The following is a 26706-nucleotide window of genomic DNA, read 5'->3' on the forward strand; positions in this document are numbered from 1 at the left end:
GATGTTCAGTGCAAAGGAGAAATCCTTCCTGCATCCCATCTCCCCCTAACCCGTTTTTCGGTCTTTTACCTTCTCTTTTGTAAAGCCTCTCGAGATAACATTTGTTTTGAATTAGCGCTATACAAATAAAGATTAATTAATTGATTGATTGACTGTGGTTGTCTTTGCAGAGCCTTAATTGAGTTATCAGAGTAGAGTAATCTTTATCGAGTTAATTCAGTTTATGTAAAGGTGAACATTTTCTATCCATGGCCCAGCCTCACTATGTAGACTGTTAAACATACTGCAGCAGAATACTGAGGTTAAAATGTGTGATTGGTATTTTTTTCCAGCCAAACTATCAGTGTAAGCATGAAAATAAAAAGGAAAAATAAGTGTATCCAAGCTCACTCTGACTTAAAGAGCCCATATTATGCCCTTTTTGGGGTTCGTATATTTAATCTATGTACCTACTTTTGTACATTCACAATAGCTAAAGTCCGAAAAAAGTGTCTGTTTTCATGTACTGCATGCACACTGTTAGACCCGCGTGGGCCAAGTCTGCTCTGATTGGTCTGCCGATCCGCTCTGTCGTTATTGGTCAGTTGCTCAGCACGGTTCTCGGAAATGTCCCGCCTTTTTTACCATATTGGGAATGCAGCCACTGGCTCCGTCCGAGGGGAGCGTAAACATTAGCACCTTAGCACTACTGTGCTACCGCAGGCTACGGCATATCGTGGGCGTGCTACAGAAGTTAACGGGCGTGCAACATGAGCTGCTGGGCTTGCCACAACGAGCCAATGGGCTTAGATCAGTGATCTCACACTGACAATGATGTCGGACTGACAAATTTTTATCGAGGGGGGCTAGAACAGAGCATTACATGCAGCTAATGCTGCAGCTAACAGGAGGACGTAGGAGAAGCCGCGTTTCCGTGGACTTTGAATTTTTGCACATAGATGTGCCTAAACATGCACAGGACACTTGGAAAACACACTAAAGGGCATATAAAACCAGAAAAAGCATAATATGGGACCTTTAAAATGAAAGTTCAAGTTTTAGGCTAACTTTGTGACCAACCTTTCAGTTTCCTTATGAGTGTTTGAGGAGCCTTGAATCCCTGGTGGCAATTTCCGAAATCTGCAATAAAGACCAAAGGTACCAGGGCTTTTATGGTAAGATCCCTGGGGCCTTCAATCTTCGTCCCTCTGGAGATAAGACAGACAAAATATATTCTGTTAATCAAACCTCTTTTGTGTTTGCACATTTTATTACTTTATTAACATGTTAAGTGACATTATGAAACGAAACTGATAGACACACATCTATCAACAAAGATAGAATTAGAAAGATTGTAACATCGATGACATCATTTCAGAGGGATCTTGTTCCCGCCACAAACAGGGCAGTAACCCCTCCCCAAGGTGGGTGACACTCCCACAGCTATGTGTTTGCCCTCTGAGTCTGCCCTCTCATCGCAAACAATCGGGCATTGACCTTTGTGAAAGAGATCCTGTTCTTAATTTACCTGGTTAAATAAAGGTTAAATAAAATAAAAAATGGAGCGAGAAACTCCAAGCCACCCAATTCCTTTCAGAGAGGGGGCGTGGTCGAACACAGCTCATTTGCATTTAAAGCTACAGACACAGAAACAGCCTGTTCTGTGCAGGGCTGAAATAGAGGGGATTATAGGCATGATCAAATACAGGATCAGAGTGGATTTACAACAAGGAACTTCAGACATGTTTTGGGGAGCTTTGAGACTTATTTAAACTGGTTGAAAAGGAGGAGAATATGTGACCTTTAAAGTCTATCTGAACAAGTCTGGTGTGGGCTACATTACTCGGATCTTGAAAGCTGTCTGTTCCTTCTCTAGCTTCACCCACTTGCTTTGAATGCATAGTCCAAGTTACATTTGGCTCTTAAACAATGTTTACATTATAACACGGTGCACATGGTAATAAATGTTGTTTTTCTCGTTACATTTTCTTGTCAATTTATCATCTACATGCACACTTTACAAATCAACTCTCTGCCAGCTCGTGAATGTGTTTGACAAAGCATGTGTTGTTTATGTTGGCATACCAAGACGTAACGCTTTGAAACTTAAGTGTTGTAAGTGTTGTAACAACAGGCGTTGAAACATGGAACCCTTTAACCCTTAACATTGCAACGCCTTAACATTTACTTTCTTTTAGCTTTTTCTTTGGTCGCCGTCTCTTCAGCTGTAAGCTTTTTAGCTAAATGTGTCTGTGTGCTGTTTGGTGCTAAGCATACATTGACCATGTGCATACATTGACCACGCACCTCTCTGGAAGGGCTTGGGTGGCTTGGTCTTTCTCACTCCATGCCCTATTGTTTACAGTGAGAAGGCAGACTCAGAGTGCAGAACAAACTCCTAGCTGTGGGAGTGTCACCCATCTGGGGGAGGGGTTACTGCCCTTTGTGAACTCATGAAGGGAAAATCTCCAAACGGGCTGTTTGAGCACATATTTTCTGAAAAGTGGAGCAGGCAAAAGACTCAGAGGATGGACTTTTCTTATAATTGGAGGGTTTGTAGACATATTAGGGACACAAATTAGTGTCAGAAAAACATGAAGTGGGATTTGCATAATATGGGACCTTTAATCCTTATTCCCCCTTTTATTTACAAACATGGGAGGGTCCTTTAAAACAGAGGAAAGTTCACTGTCAAAGAGCCGACAGATCCGATTGTGCTCGAGTGAATAGAGTGTTGAATTTCATGGTGACTTTCTTTTCCTTTTTAACACTCTCTTTGACTAAGCATGTTTTTTAAAGGCCAGTTTATATGCATGATGATGTACAATGTTGGAAACCTCTGTTGCATCCAAAGCCTATTCTTTAAAATCCTCTGTAGAATGACAGATTCTCCTCAAACAAAAACAGTGTGTTTTTGACATGTTATTTAGAAACGCCTCTTAGTCTTCCGGTAGCTGTGTTGGTAAGTATGATCTCACTCTCAAAGGAAGCTGGTGTTTATTTGTCGTTTATTTGCTGTCGTCCTAATGATGATTAGTTGAATGCTTGTAGCCACTTCCTATTTAAGATATCCAACCTATTTTTACCAACTGTCTGCCTGATGAAAATCTAGTACTGTAACGTTGCCAATAAACATCTGTTTGCAAGTAAGACAGAGTGCAGAAGTTTACCTTATGAATAAGAGAATACAGCAATGAAACAAACTTCCACCAACCTCAGTAAGATTTTCTGCAAGTTTGAACAAAATATATTACTTTATAATACATTGCAAAACCTCCAACATCAGCACGTATATCTGTCCAATTTCTAGTCAAAATGACCTCATTGCAATCATTTCAAGACAAGTTGAAGCAAGTAAACTGTTGTCACACACTACAGCACTCATAGTCTAAAGTCATTTTCATTGACCGTCCCTAGATGGGCCTTTAAAATACATCAAACTCAACAACAGATAATCAAGAACCAACAGAACAGAACCAAACAAATATCATACATGACTACCAGACTGAGTCCGCTTTAAAACGGGTTCAGTTTGAGTTTAAAATGACTCCAGTCCGGATCCAGTTGAAGCTCTGCAGGTCTTCACATGTTCACATCCCCCTGACCAGAAAAAGCAGTTTGTCCAAGTGAAGATTTAAGAAATGGCACCTTACAGTCTCCAACCACAGCAGTGGCTAAAAATGTGCAAAATGTGCAATGACAGTAGGAAACCGCCCTAAGGGGGCCCCATCTGACAGCACTCAGCACTCAACACAAGTAGATAATGATGATTAAATAGAATCTTAAATGACTGAATGTGGCTGGGAAGAGACCCCTGAATAACATAACTGCTGCTTGCATGACATTATGTTTGTCCTTTGACGTTTAGCATTAGCTAACTAAGGTAGCAGAGCATCCTGGTGTGATTTTATTAATTAGCATAATATAGAATATTATAACAGTGACGAAGGGACCACCTGAATTTTATCTGAGCTCCCGAACAGACCCTAGAAGTGCCAATGCACATTGGACCTGAGGGAATAACGATCAAGCAATCAGGACACTTGAGACTTGTGAATACAGGTTTTTTTCTTTTAGAAACCTGTGTTTTTTTCCACCCATACAGTTGATCACTGTGTTTAATGTTAGGGTGATGTCATTTCCAGCACTAGGAGTGAATGTAATCACTCTCTGGAAAAGGGGTGTGAATGGAAACCGGGCCGTGAAGCTCACAAACTTGCTCATTGTGAAAGCCCGACTGTGAGGGTAAATACAGATTAAAGACGAGGCTTTTGTCTGTATGTTATAATGTACACTAGTTTGTCATTTCTTCTTGCCACACTGCTTTAAATACAAAAATAAAACACAACAATAGCTTTTAAGCACCATATTGTTAAAAAATAGTTTTCTGTTATCATTAATGATCTCAGTTAATCCCATTGGACAAAAGGTGTGTACTGTTTTCACTATTTGCAAGTCATTACCTGCGAGGTCTCTATGTCAAAGTTCAGCATAACGTCTCTGAGATGCAACAGGATGAGTCACACAAACTCACTTTCTGCAGCGCTGCAATACCTCTGCCTGCTGAGTGCTTAGTTTGCTGATCGATGTTTGAGTTGTTTGAAGGATGTTACAAACAGTCACTTTGCATTTATTACATCTTTTGAGTTTACTTATCATGCTGTAAAAGGCAAATGCATCAACTGCACTGAGCACACGCATACTTTAGCTTCACTGATGAATCTTTAGTCAAATTCACAGCCGTGCCCGACAGGAGAGATAGTCAGGCATTAAAGCAACACTCTTCAACAGCTCTTTTTAACGACAGCTTTGGTCTTCATATTTGAGAAAAAGTGACTTCTTATGTTCATAGTTGCATTTCTTTAAAAAAAAAAAAAAAAAAAGGTCCGCATTGTTTAGAATTTAGAATGGATTATGAGATTTGCAGCTTATTTTAAGCCATTTTAATAAGACACAACCATAAATAAATAAAAAAATAAAATAGATGCGCGGCCGAGTCCGCGCCCGCACATCAGAGAACAACACAGAGAACATGACAACTACTTTGTGTCTTATATTGTGTCATGTTAGTCAGATACAGCCATGAAACTCTGGATTTCTCCTTAATGAAGGTTGTCAGCGTTGTGTACCTGCGTGCTTGTGCTCGTGCATGAAGTGTTCCGTGCCGAAGCACACCCCCCCGAAGTGTGCCAAAGTCAAGGAAGTGTACCGTGCCTGAGCACGATACAGAGCGGTCACACTGGCCAAACGAACTGGACTTTAGGGTTGAAGCATGCTTGGGCACGTTACGGATGGCCAGTGAGACCGCGCCCTTAAACACCTAGCTACAACTTAATACATTTCTGCAGAATCCAAAGTAACTCAATACATCATCCCTTACATGATTAACGTCTTCACTTATTTGTGCATTCTCAGAAATGTGTAATTTCAGGTCATATTTAAATGTAGCTTAAAACTAGATTTGAGTGATGTTTTTATTTATTGATTGGATGCACCCATTGACATATATTTCATACATGCATCATAATACAAGACATATCTCTTAATAAAAAGCAGATCACAACATCACCACTAATTATTGCCTCAGTGTCAAACATTTCATATAATTAACACCTACACAGATAATTCAGCGTCTTTAAGATTTGACATGCCTTTATTTTAGAGATAGGAGAGTGGAGAGAGTCAGAAAATCAGGGAGAGAGAGAGTGGGGAACTGGGGGAAGTTGAATCAGAACCTGGGCTGCCCGCCTGGAGGACCACAGCCTCCGCACATGGGGCGAGCGCACCAACCACTAAGCCACATGTGCCCAAACATTTGACATTAACGAGCGTAAAACAAAATCAAACTGTCTCCTTTAAAATTGATTTACTGCAAGAAAAGTGTAAGTTTCCTGCAGGACTTGGACATGTGTTGAAGGCACCTGTCTGAGTGAGTTATGTGACTTCTAACTATCACTGAGCCAAGAATCTGTCAAAATCACTCTGACATCATTTTTGCTGAGAACCCTGGTAAACCAGCTACCTGTGTGACTAGAAGGAAAAGACACTGGGGACGCAATTAACTCGCCTACTATACATTCATTAGACACACATTATGGCGCATTGCATCACATCACATCCATGAAACTCAAGTCTTTATCACCGCTCTGCATTCCTGACCCTACCCAAGCAATAAAGACAACAACAGGTGTGAATGAGGCAATGCATCACATCAATTGATGTTGCATAATAGTTACTCTACATATGGAAAAATGCAGGATTCTCATGTGTCAACAGCACGGGGATATAGACACTATGTTCAGACCTGTCAAAACACAGAGGCCTACTTTTACCCAAACTTTATATTAACAGCTGCTGTGGTCAAAGGTAATCAGCGAGGAATGTTTGCTTTCCCTTTTTGTCAGAGGGCTGTTGGCAGGATACTCATGTTATTTCTTCACTTCACTTTTATAACACTTTCACAGCACAGCGAGGAAAGTTTCAATATGGGTTCAGTCTAGATTTAACGTGTAGGAAATAATTCTTTAAAAGAGACATGCACTTTCTTTATCTTGTGGGCACAATACCAAGAAATATTTTGAGTTTAAAATCACAACACTAGAGGAAAATCTGCTCTTACCTGACGTTTGTGGAAAGTCCCGCTCTGTTAGCGGTCAGTCTCAGCTGGCATGGGAGACATCTGAGGTGCTCCAAACATCTCAGAAGTAATCCTCTGTGCTGACTGGTCAGATATACAGAAAGGTCCAGCGGTTTAGCCCGGCCCCTTTCGAACAGGAACAGCCTCCTCTCCTCAGACTGAGAGGGGAGTAACAGGCGGGGAACTCTCGGCACTGAACTCAGGATGCCAGAAATTCCTGCAGACTTCCTCCGAGCGTGTCCATTGTGCTCTTAAACAATACCTGCATGATAATTGAGCTTTTCTTACTGTACTGTCAGTGAGCAGAAGTTCAGCCAGATTCCCTTATGATATATTAACAGTATTGTATTGACCCTCTTTGTCTTTTATTGATGTGCAGTAAATGTATTTTTTACAGGGAACATACAGTTAGTGAGCCACGCTGCAGTTGTTATCTTCCTTATCTTTCCAACCAGGTTGTAACAAGCAGAGCCGGATACCCTGAGACTTTGTCTTTGTGTGTGAACTTGCCTCAGGTTTGGTAGGTTCTCAAGTCTGATCAAATTGCAAGAGACTTAAAGCCTCAGCTGGGAGGAGGGGGAAGAGGAGGGGGATCTGGACTTCATCTACTTTTAACAAAATCAATTGCATCACTAAACAGACAACCTGATCAGAAAACACCTGTTACTTGTAACAGTAACAGGACACACAAAGACATTAATCACTTAAAATCATGACGCCTAACGTTGCTCAACCACGTCTGTGCAGGTGGAAACACTTATGAGAACATTTGTTTCAGGTGAAACCAGAACAGGTGTTAACACCTTTTAAAAAAAACTGACGTCAAGTTTAAGAAAAGTTTTGAGTTGTAAAGGTTTATAAATTTAAAAATTGATCCTATATAAACTAATTCTACAGTTTAAGAGCTTCAATTTGGATGAAAATTAAAATTATTTTCAAGTTGAAGATAGCGCTTAGATTTTTATGACCTCTCCTGAATCATGAGTGAAAATCAAATGTTTAGGTTTTTATTGGTCGTGCAACATTTTGCAAAAACAGGCTTCGTTCATTTTTCCAACAGAAAATATAACTTTCCTTCATAAGCATCAGAAGAACCTTTGTTTATAACACTTCAATGAAAAAAGAACTAGAGGAATGTGATAATTGTTTTTGGTTTCCTGAGAAATACTTACGAGTGCGCCCAATGTCAGTCAAATGATTTAATCAGCCGGTGTGGCAGAAATTTGGATGATTAAACAATGTGAAACTCAATCATGCCAGTGTGTACTTGACTTCCAGGTGATGACTTCACCTGTGACAAACTCTGTAACCTGCTGCTTCAAATTTCTCAATCATAATCATCAAACTCAGCGTCTGTCAGTTAAAGCCAGGTGTGGTCGCCAAAAGGTGAGGACAAGGGAAGGACAGATTAAAACTGCAAGATGGGGGAAAGTTTTGGTTGCATGTAGTTACAGGTTCACACCTCTGCATTCCCTGGAACCAGGAAGAGTCATTCTTTAAAAGTGACACAACCATGGGGCAGCGATATCGTAGTGGCTGGAGTGAGCGCCCCATGTACGGAGGTCGTGGTCCTCAGGGTTCGGGTCCGACCTGTGCTTCCTGATTTCCGGCTCTATCCACTGTGCTGTCTCAACAATAAAGGCATAAAAATAAATCTTATAAAACAAAAATACAAAACAAAGAAGTGACAAAACCTGTCAACATCTGGCATCGTCAAAATGTTTAATTTGAGGACAAACATTTGGAGGTAGACAGCGCTGATTGATTTGTGCGCAGATGATGAACTGAAGCCAATTTTGTGTTTTTTTTTTTTTTTTAACAAATGTCAACCTACACCAGTCAGCATGAATCATCATATTTCACTGCGCTTCACATCCTCTAAGAATCACTATTTCTGTAAAGTCTAATGATTCTGTTTTTAATCCTAAAAGCCTAACCAGGGACACGGGGTGGAAATTATCCACGGCTATAAACCTGTACGCATGGCATCTACTTTGTATTTCACTGCACGTGTCCCCGGGGCGGCTCAGTTGGTAGGGTCGGTTGTCCTTCAACTGGAAGGTCGGGTGTTCCATCCCAGCTCCTGCAGCAACATGTACGATGTGTCCTTGGGCAAGACACTTACAACATATGAATGTGAAGGAATGGGATTAGTCACTATACAGATGGTCACTTTACATATCAGCCTCAACCATCAGTGTGTGAATGTGTCGATGTGACCTGCGTTGTAAAAGCGCTTTGAGTAGTCAGAAGACTAGAAAAGAACTCTACAAGTTCAAGTCCATTTACCAGTTTAAATAAACATAATACATTTCCTGTAGCTGTATCTTTGTCAGGAAACAGACTCACATCATTCAGGGTGACAGTGGAGTGATTTGTGAGAAAAAGCCAGCCTGTGTTAACTTTTCTTCAGTTTTTATTATTTGTGCAAGTTCATATGTTAAAGGCAGGTCTTAGACTGTACTCAGTATATTAGTTGCAGATACAAATTTGAATGCACCATGAGCTAAATACTTGGCACCATTTAGCAAACTAATAGTCGAGAGGAAAAGCTAGCAGAGATCTCGAGCAGAACAAGACTCATGTTAAAGAGTTGTCTGCTGAGTCTGTGTTCGTTTTGTCTCTTTAATTTCAGAAGCAGCAAGAACAGATCCGACTAGAAGCTACATAAATAATTATAAAAGTGTGTGTCATACGGACTGATAAGGTAAATTGTAGCCTTTGAAGTCAATAAGCTCAGAGAACATAACTCTGATCCTGTAATTAAGCATGCCTACAGCATGCATTATTTTTAGCAGCCCTGCTCAGAACAGGCTGTTTCTGTGTCTGTATCTTTAAATGTAAATCAGCTGTGTCTGACCACGCCCCCTCTCTGGAAGGGCTTGGGTCGGCTCTGGCTTTCTCTCTCCATGTCCTATCGTTTACGGTGAGAAGGCAGACTCAGAGGGCAGAACAAACACCTAGCTGTGGGAGTGTCACCCACCTGGGGGAGGGGCTACTGCCCTTTGTGATGTCATGAAGGGAAAATCTCCGAACGGCCTGTTTGAGCACACATTTTCTGAAAAGTGGAGCAGGTAAAAGACAGAGAGGATGGACTTTTCTCATCATTGGGTTATTTTTAGACAGACTAGGGACACATATTAGTGTTAGAGAAACATGGTGAAGTGTATTTTATGTGACCTTTAAAGGAGAAGTGGGATGAATATCTGCTGGGGAAAGTGTTCCTGTAATACTTTTATACATCTGAATGCCTCTCTGTGTGTACACTGTGTATTTTACATTTCAAGTCAAAGAATAATGACTGAAACAAGTGAGTATAATAAAAGTCACTCCTTCCATGCCACTTTTCTGCACACCACCATCGTCATAAATCTTTCGTCGCCCACTTATGACCACAACATTTCTTCCTTTTGGCTCTCCTCATTGTCAAATCTTCTGCAGAATATTGCTCACTTTGTTCCCAGGCTGCCATCGACTCCTGCACCGAGCCAGGAATGTTTTTTTTTATACCGTTGCCATTGTCTGCTCTACTTGGCACCACGCCTCGCTCTGCTCACAGAGCCCCTGAATACCTCCCCTCATTAGTCTCTGTCCGCCTTTCTAAAGAAGAAGATTACAGGTTTTTTATTTGTTAACATCGATCATAATCATAAAGACTTTATTGACTAAATACTTTCTTACCTGAGCTCTCTAAACCTTGTGTAAACTTTATCCAAATGATGACTCTAATCCTGAACCCTAAACTCAACTCTTGAACAAGTGACGACAGGTCCAGATCTGACAACATGAAAAGGAAACTCAAAAATTAGTCTCTCCCTTCTGTTGCTTTTTTTTCATCTATATTTTCACTGAATATTTTTCTAAATCATCAGACAGGAGCCTCTCTGTGTGACTGCATGTACTCCAGGTACTCCGGCATCCTCCCACAGTCCAAAGACATTCTCGTTAGGTAAACTGGTGACTCTAAATTGCCCCTGTGATTGGCTCTAGACACCCCCCGGCCCCGAACAGGAAAAGCGGTATAGATAATGAATGGATTTTTTCTATATGTTTGCATTCAAAACGACTCCTTTCTTATTTTAATTTGATTTGTTTTAACCATTTTTACTCTTCTTTCTGTTTTTTTTTTTTTACATTTTCCCTCCTCCTGCTTTTTGTTGTAAGTTTGTACTGTCTTGGTGTGTCCGGACTAATGTTTGGGTTTCTTATGCGTCACCTAATGAGCGTCCTGTTTGTTAGTGAAGCACTTTGATTGCTATCAAAACTCTCAGCAGCTGCAGCTTTAGATCCGACGCTCTCATCATGTTTGTTATTCCTCAAACTAGATGATTTGGTTGCTTTAAAAGATAAAGGATAATTTTCACGACTGTATGCACATTTTTCTCTGCTAAACACTTCTGATTTGTTGTTAGATATTATTATTATTACACAGAACACTGATAATATGTAAAACATGTTTTTAGGATTTCAGAGGAAGTGTATCTGGATAGATGAATAACCCTGCTCCCAGTCATGCACAGAGCCGCTTGGTAGCACGTATCGATAGGTATCACTGTTAACACCAGCACTGAGTGTTACGTATTCTAAAAAATCAATATTAATGCACACATTTCATAGATCCAAGAGCAAAATCCTGCTCAAACCTTCTCCCGTCCCACACTGTCTTTGTTGCTTTAGTTAATAGTTAGCCACGTCTGAAGGATTTACAGGATTGATCCTTATAGAAACACTCATTAGCAGCCAGGTGTTGAAATCATCCGTGGCTTTAATCAGGGCAGCGTATCTTTAAACAACATGTGGTTTGTTCTGCATTCCTGGAGCACACTGGACAGGTTTTTATCAGTATGTCTTATCTCAGGCACGCCCAGACGCCTCCTCACACACATCAGCAACAGAGAACAAAAGTCCTGACAGCTTTTGTACCGGCTGAGCACGCTGACACCGAGCTGTTTAAACACTGCTTAACCACACATGTCAGAAGAGCTCAACAGAGGAGGAATGCATGTCAGAACTAACAGTCCGCACACCAGAAGCTGCTGCAATTAAATTGAATTGAATCACCCCTGCAGGGCTAAATATCAGTCCTGGGGGGACAGGGCCTTCTCCATTGCAGCTCCTACCCTCTGGAACTCACTCCCAAAAAACATTAGAGACTCCACCTCACTCACTTCCTTCAAGAAATTCCTAAAAACTCATCTCTTCAACACTGCCTACAACCACTAACTCCCACCCCCTCTTACATTACTCCTTCGTTGTACTGTCCTCGTCGTTCTTGTTTTGTTTTTTGTTTTTGGTTGTTTTAACGTCTTTTAGTATTTAGAAAAGCGCTTTATAAAACAAATGTATTATTATTATAATCATCAGACATGAACATGTGACTGGACACACCTCCACATATACACAGACCCAAAGGTCATCTGACAGGTCGAGTGATACAACCCCAGGAACAATAGAAGCTATGCAAAACATTCATCTTAAAGGTCTAAAGGACGTATGCAAAGGCACTACTGATACAAAAACCTAAATGATTTTACATTGGTACACGACTCCAGCAGAAACAACCTGCAGTTACCGGAGGATTACCATAATAACTTGAAATACCTGACTGTATCCTGATGTGTAAAGTCGAACCTCCGACAGCTCTCCACTAATGCATGTCCACAGCTCCTGTTTGTGCATGTGTGTGATTCAAGCCTGTGTGAGAAGCATGTTTCTCAATGACAGAGTGTAGGACCAGAGTTTCCCCTCGGGGATTAATAAAGTATGTCACAACGTTTACATACACAGTCAAGTTCAGTTATACAATTACAGCTCGATGTGGACATTTTAATGGACTTCTGTCCTTGTCCAAGTATTCAAACACCGAAGGAGAATCGATTTAATGATGGATAAATGTGGCTTTATGCCTTGATTGTGCTTGTTACCACTGGACCTTCTTCCGGCTGACTTTGCGAACAAGTTGGCAAAGTTAGCAAACCTCAAAGTGGTGGTTGTTTTTTGAACGGTGAAAACAACGTCAACTTTTCAGCTTTGTACATTTTGTACAGACTCTACACTTTACTCCTGGTTCAAATGTGACCCATGCTATCCCTTTAGCTTATGATGAAAGACAGAAGAAGACATGACTAATGCTAAGCTACGTATATATGCAGAATGACTTCAAGGTGAAAGAGCAGCGCAGGGACCCTAAGTGAAATTCTGGATGATTAAACGATATAGGTGCGGCTTTTACACTTCGTAGTGCAAGCTGGAGGTGAGTTGTTGAAGGCGGCAACATTCGGCTGGTGACACTTTCCAGTCTGCTCGCTCTTATTGGCTATTGTAGGTCGTCAGTCGGAGAGATTTACAGTTAGAGGGGGAGGATATGACTCGATCAGGGGCAGTAAAATAATCACATTAAGACCTCACACTTAGATTATTTGGTCAAGTGTGTCGCCAGTCTAAGTTTTTAAGACCAAAGCAGACACGTCTTATCATAAGTTCTTATTGAAATAACCCCTTAACATTTATTCCATATCTACGTACCAACCACATTATTAACTATTTGAATCTACTTCTCTATTTTTTTTTATTGCATAACTTTAAAAACTCACAGAATACAGAACATCTTCACATTTACATTTCATCTGCAAATACATCCCAAAGAAAATGTACTCTGATCATTGTGCAGATTAAAATCTATTCCCAATATATTTCACCAGTAATGTGGAGTTATGACTCATATATTGAGTTGAATGTTCTGACAGATGACATTTTATAGATTCAAAACCTTTGATGATTGTTTATCTGCAGAGAAGTGTCCAGCATACAGTTTGAGGTGTGTCTTCTTTGGCATGCAGGCGTCCTATTGTTCTGCAGAGATCTCACATATCTTATCGGTTCTGTGGAAGAAGCTGCTGCGTCTCCTTTATCGCTTTCATTAATCATCACTCTTACTTTCTTTTTCAATCTGCCATGACAAGCTTTTCAAGTGTGTTTACTGAGTGGAAAATGTTCTTGGGTTTAAAAAAAAAAAACTCAAGAAACCAAAAGAACTTTTGTACATGCTAAATATAAAAGAAAATGATCTAAATCAAGAGTGTGTTAGATTTCATGTGGTCAATCAGATAATGAGGTGTCATTTTTCAGCAGAGAAAGTGGGAAAGATGCTTCAAACTAGATTATACTGAAACATATTTTCTAATGGTAACTTGTCTCCAGTGCAGAGATGAAAAAACGGTCAATAAACTTGCAGATCGTTTTAGAAAGTGTGCATAAAAAAGATTTCACACACATCTTTCATAACTGTGTGATCTCCTGACATCACTCATTCCTGCCAACAAAAGATAAAAATAATTCTGAGGAGATTATTTTCTCTTTTAAATGAATTTCACGAGAATCTTTCAAGCAAATATGAAAATGATGGAAAGCAGAGACACACAAATCTGTTATCTTTGGGTCAGAGGCATCATCTGTGCACTTACAGCTTCATTAACTCGTGTCCAAAGAGAAAACGGGGAAATGTGTTTGAACCTTCTTGTAACTTTCAGTGAAATGAAAAGCATTAAATTTCACACTTCAGCAGATTTCTCTACCAGCACGTCGTGAGCAGGGCGGAGATTTCCCCTCACTCTCAGATTTGCATTTTGTTAACATGCTGCGCCCAGTTTTAGGTGTGTCTCTAAAAGGTCATTTTTAAGAGTTTTGGTAAAATGTCAAGTCATATTGGTCTGTAATCTGGTAAAGTCATGCATGCTATTGAAGTATAATTGTTGTGGCATTTGATCTGCACAGCCTGTAGGCCTGTTTTATGGCTCACACACGTTGCAGTACTTGACTCAACTTGAGTAATGTTTCTGCCAACTAATGCCCTTAGCCCACAACTGTTTAGAAAAAAAGAAGTGGACTCTGTTTTAACCAGCAGTAACCTCCAGGGTTGAAGAAAAAAAAACATAAAAACTAATAAGTTCCTCAAATGGCCACTTGAGGATGGCTCCTAAAGCAAGTCCATCCCCATGGACCACAATATTTAATAACCAAACTTTACAGCAGAAAGAAAGAAATAATTAATCTTTTTATTTTAACCAGGTTAAAAGTTACACAAGAAACAGGTGGAAGGTCGTCTAAATAAATAAATAGATAACTGGTGAGTGCTGCTAGCTGGCTGCTGGGTTTTACCTCAGCTTGTTAAAGTCACTGAATTTGACCTCTCAGGATGGTGACAGCCAACATTTCAAACTGGGAGCTCAAATAGGATGATCTTTAACCAGTGGGTGACCTCCAGGTGGCTCTGATCACTCTTATATGAAGTCTGACTTTTAACTGCATTTTAACAGAGCGCGGTTTAGACCTCTTCTTTTATGAAGTGTCTACAGATAACATTTTTATGAATCAGCGCTTTATTCAAATTCAGTTATGATGAATCCATCAGTAGAGATGAGGTGCAGATTAAAGAGGAGCCACACTTTTCTTCATTGCACATAATCATATTGATGCATACTTTTATCTTAAGATATTTTCGGGTCATTGCCTTTATTTTTAGAAGCAGGAAATGTTAGCAGTGTGGATTCATTGCTCAACCTTTGCAGAGATAAAGAAGTGAAGATTTCTGACAAATATTTGGAGAATCACAGAAGCTTCAGGCCTCGCTTGAATAGAAAACAGTTCCCTCTAAGCAGCATATCTACTTCCAGTTACAACGTTTCACAACAGACTATACTGAAACATATTTTCTAATGGTAACTTGTCTCCAGTGCAGAGATGAAAAACTGGTCAATAAACTTGGAGCTTTTTTTAGAAAGTGTGCATAAAAAACATTTCACAAGAATCGCTTTTTTGCAAATATGAAAACATGCACCGATGGCCCGATGAAAAGCAGAGACACACAAATCTGTTATCTTTGGGTCAGAGGCATCATCTGTGCACTTACAGCTTCATTAACTCGTGTCCAAAGAGAAAACGGGGAAGTGTGTTTGAACATTCTTGTAACTTTCAGTGAAATGAAAAGCATTACATTTCACACTTCAGCAGATTTCTCTACCAGCACATCGTGAGCAGGGCGGAGATTTCCCCTCACTCTCAGATTTGCATTTTGTTAACATGCTGCGCCCAGTTTTAGGTGTGTCTCTAAGAGGTCATTTTTAAGAGTTTTGGTAAAATGCCAAGTCATTTTGGTTTGTCATCTGGTAAAGTCATGCATGCTATTGAAGTATAATTGTTGTGGCATTTGACCTGCACAGCAGGTAGGCTTGTTTTATGGCTCACACACTTTGCAGTACTTGACTCAACTTGAGTAATGTTTCTGCCAACTAATGCCCTTAGCCCACAACTGTTTAGAAAAAAAAAAAAGTGAACTTTGTTTTAACCAGCAGTAACCTCCAGGGTTGAAGAACTAAACATACAAACTGCAGTTCCTCAAATGGCCACTTTGAACCACAATATTTAATAACCAAACTTTACAGCAGAAAATAAATAATTAATCTTTTTATTTTAACTGGTGAGTGCTGCTAGCTGGCTGCTGGGTTTTACCTCAGCTTGTTAAAGTCACTGAATTTGACCTCTCAGGATGGTGACAGCCAACATTTCAAACTGGGAGCTCAAATAGGATGATCTTTAACCAGTGAGTGACCTCAGGACTTATATGAAGTCTGACTTTTAACTGCATTTTAACAAAGAGCACAGTTTAGACCTCTTCTTTTATGAAGTGTCTACAGATAACATTTTTATGAATCAGCGCTATATTCAAATTCAGTTATCAGTAGAGATGAGGTGCAGATTAAAGAGGAGCCACACTTTTTTTCATTGCACATAATCACATTGATGCATACTTTTATCTTAAGATATTTTCGGGTTATTCTTGCCTTTATTTTTAGAAACAGGAAATGTTGGGGGGGGGGGGGGGGGGGCACAGGCTCTATGTTAGCCCCTATGCAGACTTTTTAACTAAGTATGACAGAGGTTATCATAGAAGTGAAAGTCTCTGTAATCACTGAGCATTGTACAAACACAGAACCTTAAACTTAAGTCTTAAGTATCCAGATCCTGTTCTTTTTGTACATCATGGGCTGACATCAGCTCAGTGTGGACTCATTGCTCAACCTTTGCAGAGATAAAGAAGTGAAGATTTCTGCCAAATATTTGGAGAATCACAGAAGCCTGAGGCCTCGCTTGAATAGAAAACAGTTCCCTCTAAGCAGCATATCTACTTCCAGTTACAACGTTTCACAACAGACTTGGAATGCCCTCCCCAAGGAACGCTATGAATTTCCTCAGAACTGCTTTTGTGTTACAGAAAATATGAGGCACCTGTCTCTACAATTGTCATTACTGTCTATTAAAAATAATTCTGGAGTCATGCAGCACAAAAAACTGTACACAAACAAAAGCAGACTGCCAGGTAGAAAAGGTGATAACAGTTTAAAGATTAAAACTCCCAATCTCCAGAGCCTCAGTGCTGCTCTGTGTTTTTATATAAAACATATTACAACTTAAGTCTAAGTGAAGTATGTTAGGCGTGGTTGAAATCTGTGCTTGTGTTTGAGTGAATTTTCCATTGTTTGTGTTGCTATTTCAATAAGGGAGTGAGGATTTCTTAAGGCTGTGTCGCTGATTTCAAACCCATCCAGTGAATGCTGCCTTTGCGTTCTCCTCCCTCACAAACTGAAAACAGCTCCTGTCAGCAATGACAGAGATCCTCTTATACCTGAGGGTGTGAGTCGAGGCAGGCGAGGGGGGTGTTGATGCTTCCAACAAAGAGGTTCATATTGTTTTCGAAAGCGTTATCACTGCTGAGCTCATTCTGTGGTGACCAGCGATGACTTCTTTACGCTGTTTGAAGTTTGTGCTGATTGATTGGAGTTTTTATTTTGTTGGTGTCCTCCAAAATAAGCTTCTGTTCTTTTCTTCATCTTAACATCGAGATGATCAGCAGCACTCTAACCAAATGTTTGACAAGTAAGAAGGAAATCTCACGAACAGACTGCTAACCATTTTTATTTTATTTTGAAAGGATCAAGTTTGCTGTTCTGTACCAGCTGTGCCTATACTCTAACATCTGGTCTATATTTGGCAGAATGATGGTCTTTGCCCTTCATTTTTCACACTGCTAATGGGACAAGTTTGTCCAGATCTGACTGCATGTGGTCGCGTTGTAAGTGAAGGCTCTTTGCTTTGTGTTAAGTTGTACAAAAGTTTGATGGAGTCGGCATTTCCAATACGGTAACCACCATGGACGGACTTCCAAAACAGCCTTTCAGAAACCAATGGTTGACGTCCATGTTTTTATACAGTCTTCGACTGGTTATCGCATGCCTCTATACTCAAAGGCCCAACTAGAGACAAGGCTAAGTATTAGCTCGGCCCTTTGCTGCGTGTCGTCCCCCTACTCTCTCCTCCCAACATTTCCTGTCTCTCAGCTGTCCTATCTAATAAAGGCAAAAATATCTTAAACATAGAATTCATATCCACTGTGCATGAAGTCTGTGGAGCATGCTAACCTGTGTTCAAGGACAAATTCCTGAAGATTATAGGCATGCAAGCACCGTGCATTTTAGCATACTGGTGTTAGCATTTAGCTCAAAGCTTCAGTGTGCCTAAAAGAAGATGGTAGCATGAAGTGTTAGCTAGTACACAAACGAACAACAGTCATCAAAAAGGCAGGAAGCAGCTCATTGTGTTCTCATACTTTACAATGTATTGTCACACACCACTTGCTGTGGCCTTTTAGAGTGAGAGCTCCAGATCATGGTGACAGAGTCTGGTCCCAGATCCAGATCATGGTGACAGAGTCTGGTCCCAGATCCAGATCATGGTGACAGAGTCTGGTCCCAGATCCAGATTATGGTGACAGAGTCTGGTCCCAGATCCAGATCATGGTGACAGAGTCTGGTCCCAGATCCAGATTATGGTGACAGAGTCTGCTAAAACAAACAAACAAAGATGTTCTCTTTGGTTACAAACCATGAACTCTGCAGCGATAAAGACAGGAAGTAAGACAAAGAGAAAGAAGGAGGGGGGATGTGATTCCTTTTTGCCAAAGTGTTCTCAGGAATTCAGAGGATCACACAATGAGGCAGTTCACAGGAACACACACACACACACACACACACACACTCCTCACCTCTTGCTCACTGCACTTTGTGAACTCTTTGAAGTTGCTGATGTTAACAGGAATCCTTCTGATGAAAAATCCCACCAGCGTGGAGAGGAACGAGTAGAGCTGTGTTGCTGCTGTTCACCTCCTCCTGTTAGTCTTTATAAAGCTCTGACACTCGGGTGATAAATATCAGTGAACAACAATAAATGAGCACAGGGTCAGATGGGTGAACAGAGTCGTCTGCTAAAGAATACAGACAGGTATTAAGATCTCTTAAACATAATAAATTACTACTGATCAACACTGTAAAATGTACTCCACAACTGTTTAAGATCCTGCATTCAAAAAATGAGGCCCCAGGCTGCAGACTCATTTTTGGTGTTACAGTATGTTTATTTATTTATCCGTTTATTTGTCAGGGACAATACATGTAGGCATTGTTGCATCTAGTTAAAGTGCAACCAATGCAACATATATAGGACTTCTTCTAGTCAGGGTTCATTTGCGGTCGTCGTCCCTCGTCAGGCTTTTAGGAAATAACACACACAGATGATACAACGACACTCTTAAACAGACATAAAAACTGCAACTACAGACATATAAATGGCAGCAAACATAAGATAAGCAGCAACACAGATGTCACACTTTTATTGTTCTGCTTGTGTGTACATGTACTTGTACATTTTTGATCCTGCACACATGTCTTGTTTGTGTAAATGGTGTAAGCATTCAGCAGAACTGGGTGCTCTTTGTACCTGTGATGCACTCTGCCAAGTGTCTGAATGGTGCTAAATAAACTTGCCATGCCTTATGTCAATATATCCGTCATTCTTTGTATAGTGCCAATTCATAACAAGTGTTATCTCGAGGCGCTTTACAAAAGAGCGGGTGAAAGATCTTACTCACTGTTAAGAAAAATGGGAGAGAGGGAGATGGGATAAGATGCAGGAAGGATTTCTCCTTTGTATTCCTCACTGTTGTCCACACTTCCTTGTGAGCAGGCCGTGCATGAATGAGGACGGCGGTGGTCGTGTGTGTGGTCTATGTCATGTAGAAGTCTAACAGTATTTGGATTATGCTGTCCATAGCTGTGTTAACATCTAATGTGCAACATCTCCTTTGAGCACAGACTGAAAAAAAAACCCCCAATAATAATAATCCCAAAACTGAGGGGGCAGGAACTGAAAGTGAGGCAGCTCCCCCTGGTGGACGTTATTACAAAGTGCAAAATCTTTAAAAGCACCAAAATGACCAAAAAGAAAAACGTAAACCTTTGATTTGTACTGAAGTGTCCTCCAGATACCCTGCTGCTTTCTCTTTGTTATGGATAATACCAGTAGAAGGTTTAGTTCAACTGCCACTTTAAACTTCTTCTCCTCTAAAGTCAAAGAGGAATAAAAGTTTAAGCCCACTTGAAGTATTTCTGAAGTGTTTTACCTTTTCATCTCAGACAAACAGTACAAAATATAACAAATAAAAGTTATTCACACTTTAATGCCTCGATAGTTGTAATGCAGTCTTTATTGTTCTGTTAATTTCTCTATAAGCAGACTGAGAAGGTTAGTACCAATGAGATTTGATATTAAATTAAATTTCAAAACAATAAATATTGGATTGACTACACCGCTAACTAGTGGGGTGGCTGTTGCTCAATTAACCGGAAGGTCGAGGGTTCAATCCCCAGCTCCTGCAGCAACATATCCGATGTGCCCTTAGGCAAAACACTTCACTCCAAGTTGCTCCCGCTGCCTTGTCGATGGCGTGTGAATGAGATTACTTCTGATGGTCTTTACACAGCAGCCTCTGTCATCAGTGTGTGAATGTGTAGGTGTGACCTGCGCTGTAAAAGAGCTTTGAGTAGTCAGAAGACTAGAAAATAAATGTACAAGCTCAAGTCGATTTCCCATTTAACTGATCAAATAGTCATTAAATGTTTTGACAAAAAAATAACACAAACAAAGAAAGCAAAATGAATTGTTATTGCTTCTTCAAAAGAACATTTTATTTATGTTTATGTTTAGGTACAAAAAGAACAACCCATAACATTACATAGCATAACAGATTTTTCAGTATAAACAAACACAATGAGAGAGGCATGAAAATCTGAACTTGACTGCGAACATGAACGTTTATACTCTCCTTGCTACCTTTCTTATCCTCCTTTCATCGAAGAGTCTCAGTGAGTTTGACCTCCTGGAGGGCCTCTTGGAGCAGAGCTGGCTGACGGGTGAAGGATGTCCTGCAATCCTGACAACTGAACAAACACGGGACAGATATTATTTTTTTGACCTCCTCGTCGTTCATAACACGACTAAGAAGTCAAAACATCGTGTACACACATTACGGTCTGGGTTGCCAGGTCTGATTTGGGCTGCTTTGTAAGTGCTGCTGTGGGTACATTTTGTTTGTGGACCTATTTTTGCTGTCAAGTCAATTAATAATAAAAATCCATATGGTGTGGCGCAGGTAGCCTAGTGGTTAGTATGAGCACGCCCCATGTACGGAGGCTGTAGTCCTTCAAGCAGGCAACAAGGGTTCGATTCCTAACCTTTGGTTTCTTTCCATCATGTCATTCCCTGCTCTCTATCCCTCTATATGTTTACAAAGTTATAGTAGAAGTTTAGGTTTAAGTAGCCTGAAGTGAAGGAGAGCGAACACTTACAGCAGGAGGTCCAGGCTCAGGCGGAGGCGGGTTATACAGAGCACCTGGCTGGAAATGGGGGAACATCAGGGGTCCACAGAGGGCGTCGTCGTAAAGCCCCGGAGGCACAGGTGGCAACCACGGCATGTTGAGCATGAAGTTTGGACACAGGGCGTAGCTGCCGGAGTAATGACCAGGCATCCAAAACGGAAAGTGGATTAAAGGCAGAGGTGGAGGAGGCTGGTCAAATCCACCAAAGTTAGGAGCGTCTGGAAGAACGGTTAGACTTTAGTTATAGGAGCGTCTGGAAGAAAGGTTAGACTTTAGTTATAGGGGCGTTAGGAAGGAAAGGTTAGACTTTAGTTATAGGGGCGTCTGGATGAACGGTTAGACTTTAGTTATAGGAGCGTCTGGAAGAACGGTTAGACTTTAGTTATAGGAGCGTCTGGAAGAAAGGTTAGACTTTAGTTATAGGAGCGTTAGGAAGGAAAGGTTAGACTTTAGTTATAGGGGCGTCTGGATGAACGGTTAGACTTTAGTTATAGGAGCGTCTGGAAGAAAGGTTAGACTTTAGTTATAGGGGCGTTAGGAAGGAAAGGTTAGACTTTAGTTATAGGGGCGTTAGGAAGGAAAGGTTAGACTTTAGTTATAGGAAAGGTTAGACTTTAGTTATAGGAGCGTCTGGAAGAACGGTTAGACTTTAGTTATAGGGGCGTTAGGAAGGAAAGGTTAGACTTTAGTTATAGGAGCGTCTGGAAGAACGGTTAGACTTTAGTTATAGGAGCGTCTGGAAGAAAGGTTAGACTTTAGTTATAGGAGCGTTAGGAAGGAAAGGTTAGACTTTAGTTATAGGGGCGTCTGGATGAACGGTTAGACTTTAGTTATAGGAGCGTCTGGAAGAAAGGTTAGACTTTAGTTATAGGGGCGTTAGGAAGGAAAGGTTAGACTTTAGTTATAGGGGCGTTAGGAAGGAAAGGTTAGACTTTAGTTATAGGAAAGGTTAGACTTTAGTTATAGGAGCGTCTGGAAGGAAAGGTTAGACTTTAGTTATAGGGGCGTTAGGAAGGAAAGGTTAGACTTTAGTTATAGGGGCGTTAGGAAGGAAAGGTTAGACTTTAGTTATAGGAACGGTTAGACTTTAGTTATAGGAGCGTTAGGAAGGAAAGGTTAGACTTTAGTTATAGGAAAGGTTAGACTTTAGTTATAGGAGCGTCTGGAAGAACGGTTAGACTTTAGTTATAGGGGCGTTAGGAAGGAAAGGTTAGACTTTAGTTATAGGGGCGTCTGGAAGGAAAGGTTAGACTTTAGTTATAGGGGCGTTAGGAAGGAAAGGTTAGACTTTAGTTATAGGGGCGTTAGGAAGGAAAGGTTAGACTTTAGTTATAGGGGCGTTAGGAAGGAAAGGTTAGACTTTAGTTATAGGGGCGTTAGGAAGGAAAGGTTAGACTTTAGTTATAGGGGCGTTAGGAAGGAAAGGTTAGACTTTAGTTATAGGAGCGTCTGGAAGAAAGGTTAGACTTTAGTTATAGGGGCGTTAGGAAGGAAAGGTTAGACTTTAGTTATAGGGGCGTCTGGATGAACGGTTAGACTTTAGTTATAGGAGCGTCTGGAAGAACGGTTAGACTTTAGTTATAGGAGCGTCTGGAAGAAAGGTTAGACTTTAGTTATAGGAGCGTTAGGAAGGAAAGGTTAGACTTTAGTTATAGGGGCGTCTGGATGAACGGTTAGACTTTAGTTATAGGAGCGTCTGGAAGAAAGGTTAGACTTTAGTTATAGGGGCGTTAGGAAGGAAAGGTTAGACTTTAGTTATAGGGGCGTTAGGAAGGAAAGGTTAGACTTTAGTTATAGGAAAGGTTAGACTTTAGTTATAGGAGCGTCTGGAAGAACGGTTAGACTTTAGTTATAGGGGCGTTAGGAAGGAAAGGTTAGACTTTAGTTATAGGAGCGTCTGGAAGAACGGTTAGACTTTAGTTATAGGAGCGTCTGGAAGAAAGGTTAGACTTTAGTTATAGGAGCGTTAGGAAGGAAAGGTTAGACTTTAGTTATAGGGGCGTCTGGATGAACGGTTAGACTTTAGTTATAGGAGCGTCTGGAAGAAAGGTTAGACTTTAGTTATAGGGGCGTTAGGAAGGAAAGGTTAGACTTTAGTTATAGGGGCGTTAGGAAGGAAAGGTTAGACTTTAGTTATAGGAACGGTTAGACTTTAGTTATAGGAGCGTTAGGAAGGAAAGGTTAGACTTTAGTTATAGGAAAGGTTAGACTTTAGTTATAGGAGCGTCTGGAAGAACGGTTAGACTTTAGTTATAGGGGCGTTAGGAAGGAAAGGTTAGACTTTAGTTATAGGGGCGTCTGGAAGGAAAGGTTAGACTTTAGTTATAGGGGCGTTAGGAAGGAAAGGTTAGACTTTAGTTATAGGGGCGTTAGGAAGGAAAGGTTAGACTTTAGTTATAGGGGCGTTAGGAAGGAAAGGTTAGACTTTAGTTATAGGGGCGTTAGGAAGGAAAGGTTAGACTTTAGTTATAGGGGCGTTAGGAAGGAAAGGTTAGACTTTAGTTATAGGGGCGTCTGGAAGGAAAGGTTAGACTTTAGTTATCGGGGCGTTAGGAAGGAAAGGTTAGACTTTAGTTATAGGGGCGTCTGGAAGGAAAGGTTAGACTTTAGTTATAGGGGCGTTAGGAAGGAAAGGTTAGACTTTAGTTATAGGGGCGTCTGGAGGTAGACTGTCTATCGCTTTGCCTTTAATTTCTTCAGTAATTGATGGTTTTGTTTATAAAAAATTCTCATTGGTTTATGTCCATCTTAACTTGAAATGTTTTTATTGTAACCATAACACCAATCCCCAAGCAACCAATCCCCACATCTAAGACCCTGAGACTATTAATGTGGTTAGAATCCGTTTTTATGGAAATACACAACTTAATTAAATAACTTACACACAAAAAATAGAGCTTATTAAGAAATCTTTGATCTTTAAAGTAAATATTTATAGTAATACTGACGTACTATTTTTCTTACGTATCGCTACTGGTATTTTTTATCCAAAGTAATGAGAAATGCATTTTGAAAAGTCAATGAAAAAACCTTTTTAATCTGGCTTTAAATGTAGGTTTAACTTTACAATGTTTGTATTGTTTAAACTCTGGTATTTACTTTGTCTTATTCCAATATTTACTACTGTAGCCGATTGATTTCATTTTATTAAACGTTTTCTCTATTTTATAAACTATTTTAATATCTTCCTACTTGTTTAAGTCTCTCTGCAATTTCAATATTTCTATGAATTTCCTGTCTATTCCTTTGTGAAAGACTTTAAGCTGTATGTTTTTATGTATAAAAGTATGACTGTATTCTTCTTCACCCCACGATCATAGGCCGTGATGACATCACTGTCTGTTTCCCCCCTTTTTTTTCTTTTGTGTCGCAAAAAAAAAAAAAATTAGAATTAATTTTTTTAAATTTCTAATAAATGAATAAGCTTTAAACTAATATCACGTAATATGAATGATCTCAGTTGCTTTGTTTGTTAAAAACACAATTATTTAACTTGCAAAAAAAAACAATCTGAACATTACCCTGAGAAACTAAAATGGTTTTGATCAAACTCATGCTCCGCTTGCATAATAACCTAATTTGTACATGCATAGTCCTTAGTACTATGATAACAGAGCTGCTTTAAGGTCAGTATTTATGCAGAAGAAATATGTTTCGATAATAATCAACTTACTAAAAGGGGTGCACGACTCTCCCTCACCTGAAGCGAAAGGCAGCCCGTTCCTGCTCTCCAAACCGGCCACACTCTGTCGTCCCTCGGCAGGTCTGCTCCGGAGATCCAGAGGTGTCGAGGGGTTGTTGTTGGTGTCCCGCTCCAGGACCGGGACCCCTCCCGGTGTGGGGCACAGATGTCCAGATGTGCCCGAGGCCGCACAAGGTGTCTTCTTAGCTGCAGGTTTCTTCACGCTGAGAGTTGAGTCGACGCGCGGATGTTGCTCTCCGTTTTTGACTTTCTTCAGTCCTCGCTGGATTCTTGTTCTCTCCGCCACCAAGCAGCACTTCCAGCAGTCACATTTGAGCAAAGGGCACAGCTTTGTGTGGCCCTTCTGCGGGACAATGATGCCATGGTGTCTGCACCGGCTGCATTTTGGTTGTCTTGACATCTGCTCTTTAGACATCTGCTCTTTAGACATCTGCTCTTTAGACACCTGTTCTTTAGACATCTGCTCTTTAAGTAGACACCCCCGATTAAATACATACTCGTGACCCCGACTGAACTTTGCATGACAGTGTATCATTTCCAGGTGTGGGAATAATTTACTGGCCCGTTGCCAGATACAAATGAGGGACCAATCAAAAGCTGAAGTGACTTGAGTTTAGTTGCTGTGCTGCTTGGTCAGAAAACTTTCACATGAGAAAGTTCAGTGTGATACAAAGTCATATCTGGTGGAGTCATTTTAAGACATCAACTAGGTTTACTGTAAGTAAAAGTGAATCACTATATTTGATATAACAACCTTTGTTAACTCTCATACAATAAGGACATTATAATGTATAAAACGTAAGTCTTAATGTCAATACACTTCAGAATTAAAGGGATGGAAATATCCACAGATGCAGCATACACTTACCTGACATGTTGTATTACACATAACGCTTTAGTGGGTGTTTCTTGTGACCTCTCTACAGCGAAACTCCAGCTGGCTTCTCCTAACAGGATCCATGTTGATTCTTTTTGACTGCACATGATACACTTATACAATATTGATAAGTACCTCATACAAGCCCACTTAAAAAAAATATTTATGATTTTAAAGGTCACATATTATGCAAAATCCACTTCATGTTTCTCAATACTAATATCTGTCTCTACTCTGTCTACAAACCCCCCCAATGATGCGAAAAGTCCATCCTCTCTGTCTTTTGCCTGCTCCGCTTTTCAGAAAATGTGTGCTCAAACAGGCCGTTTAGAGATTTTCACTTCATGACATCACAAAGGGCAGTAACCCCTCCCCCAGGTGGGTGACACTCCACCAGCTAGGTGTTTGTTCTGCCCTCTGAGTCTACCTTCTCACTGTAAACAATAGGTCATGGAGCGAGAAAGACCAAGCCAACCAACCAAGCCCTTCCAGAGAGGGGGCGTGGTCATACACAACTCATTTACATTTAAAAGTACAGACACAGAAACAGCCTGTTCTAAACAGGGCTGAAATAGAGGGGTTTATAGGCATGATCAAATACAGGATCAAAGTGGATTTAGAACAAGAAACTTCACACATGTTTTGGGGAGCTCTGAGACTTATTTAAACTGGTTGAAAAGGAGGAGAATATGTGACCTCTAAGGACAGGCAACAACACCAGTTTTCCATGTTAATATCAATTCAT

The 26706-nt window shown here is 40.4% G+C and overlaps 2 protein-coding genes across 2 annotated transcripts in view; both read right to left on the minus strand.

Annotated features, from left to right (window-relative positions):
* The window catches only part of eppk1 (epiplakin 1), a 39516-nt gene extending 32819 nt beyond the window's left edge, over positions 1-6697 (minus strand). Inside the window, exons 1-2 of the mRNA XM_065947852.1 lie at positions 6599-6697; positions 1060-1187 (exon numbers count right to left, since the gene is read on the minus strand). The gene's annotated coding sequence lies outside the window, so the exon portion shown is untranslated. The remainder of the gene's footprint in view (positions 1-1059; positions 1188-6598) is intronic.
* Positions 6698-20852: 14155 nt separating this feature from the next.
* LOC114921208 (doublesex- and mab-3-related transcription factor B1-like) lies at positions 20853-25544 on the minus strand. Its single transcript, XM_065948397.1, has 3 exons — positions 25082-25544; positions 21352-21599; positions 20853-20936 (listed from the first exon to the last, which is right to left on the minus strand). The coding sequence occupies exons 1-3, from the start codon at positions 25542-25544 to the stop codon at positions 20853-20855; spliced, it is 795 nt and encodes a 264-aa protein (XP_065804469.1).
* Positions 25545-26706: the final 1162 nt, after the last annotated feature.

This window comes from Labrus bergylta, chromosome 19, assembly GCF_963930695.1.
Source record: "Labrus bergylta chromosome 19, fLabBer1.1, whole genome shotgun sequence".
Taxonomy (NCBI): Eukaryota; Metazoa; Chordata; class Actinopteri; order Labriformes; family Labridae; genus Labrus; species Labrus bergylta.

Bases quoted from the DNA above. Each gene is read 5' to 3' on its own strand.
- LOC114921208 (XM_065948397.1), bottom strand. From the start codon at position 25,544: ATGTCTAAAGAACAGGTGTCTAAAGAGCAGATGTCTAAAGAGCAGATG. The intron at 21,600-25,081 runs GTGAGGGAGAGT...CCGTTCTTCCAG, and splicing joins CGGGCTGCCTTTCGCTTCAG to ACGCTCCTAACTTTGGTGGA. The intron at 20,937-21,351 runs GTAAGTGTTCGC...TTCAGTTGTCAG, and splicing joins CTGAGCCTGGACCTCCTGCT to GATTGCAGGACATCCTTCAC.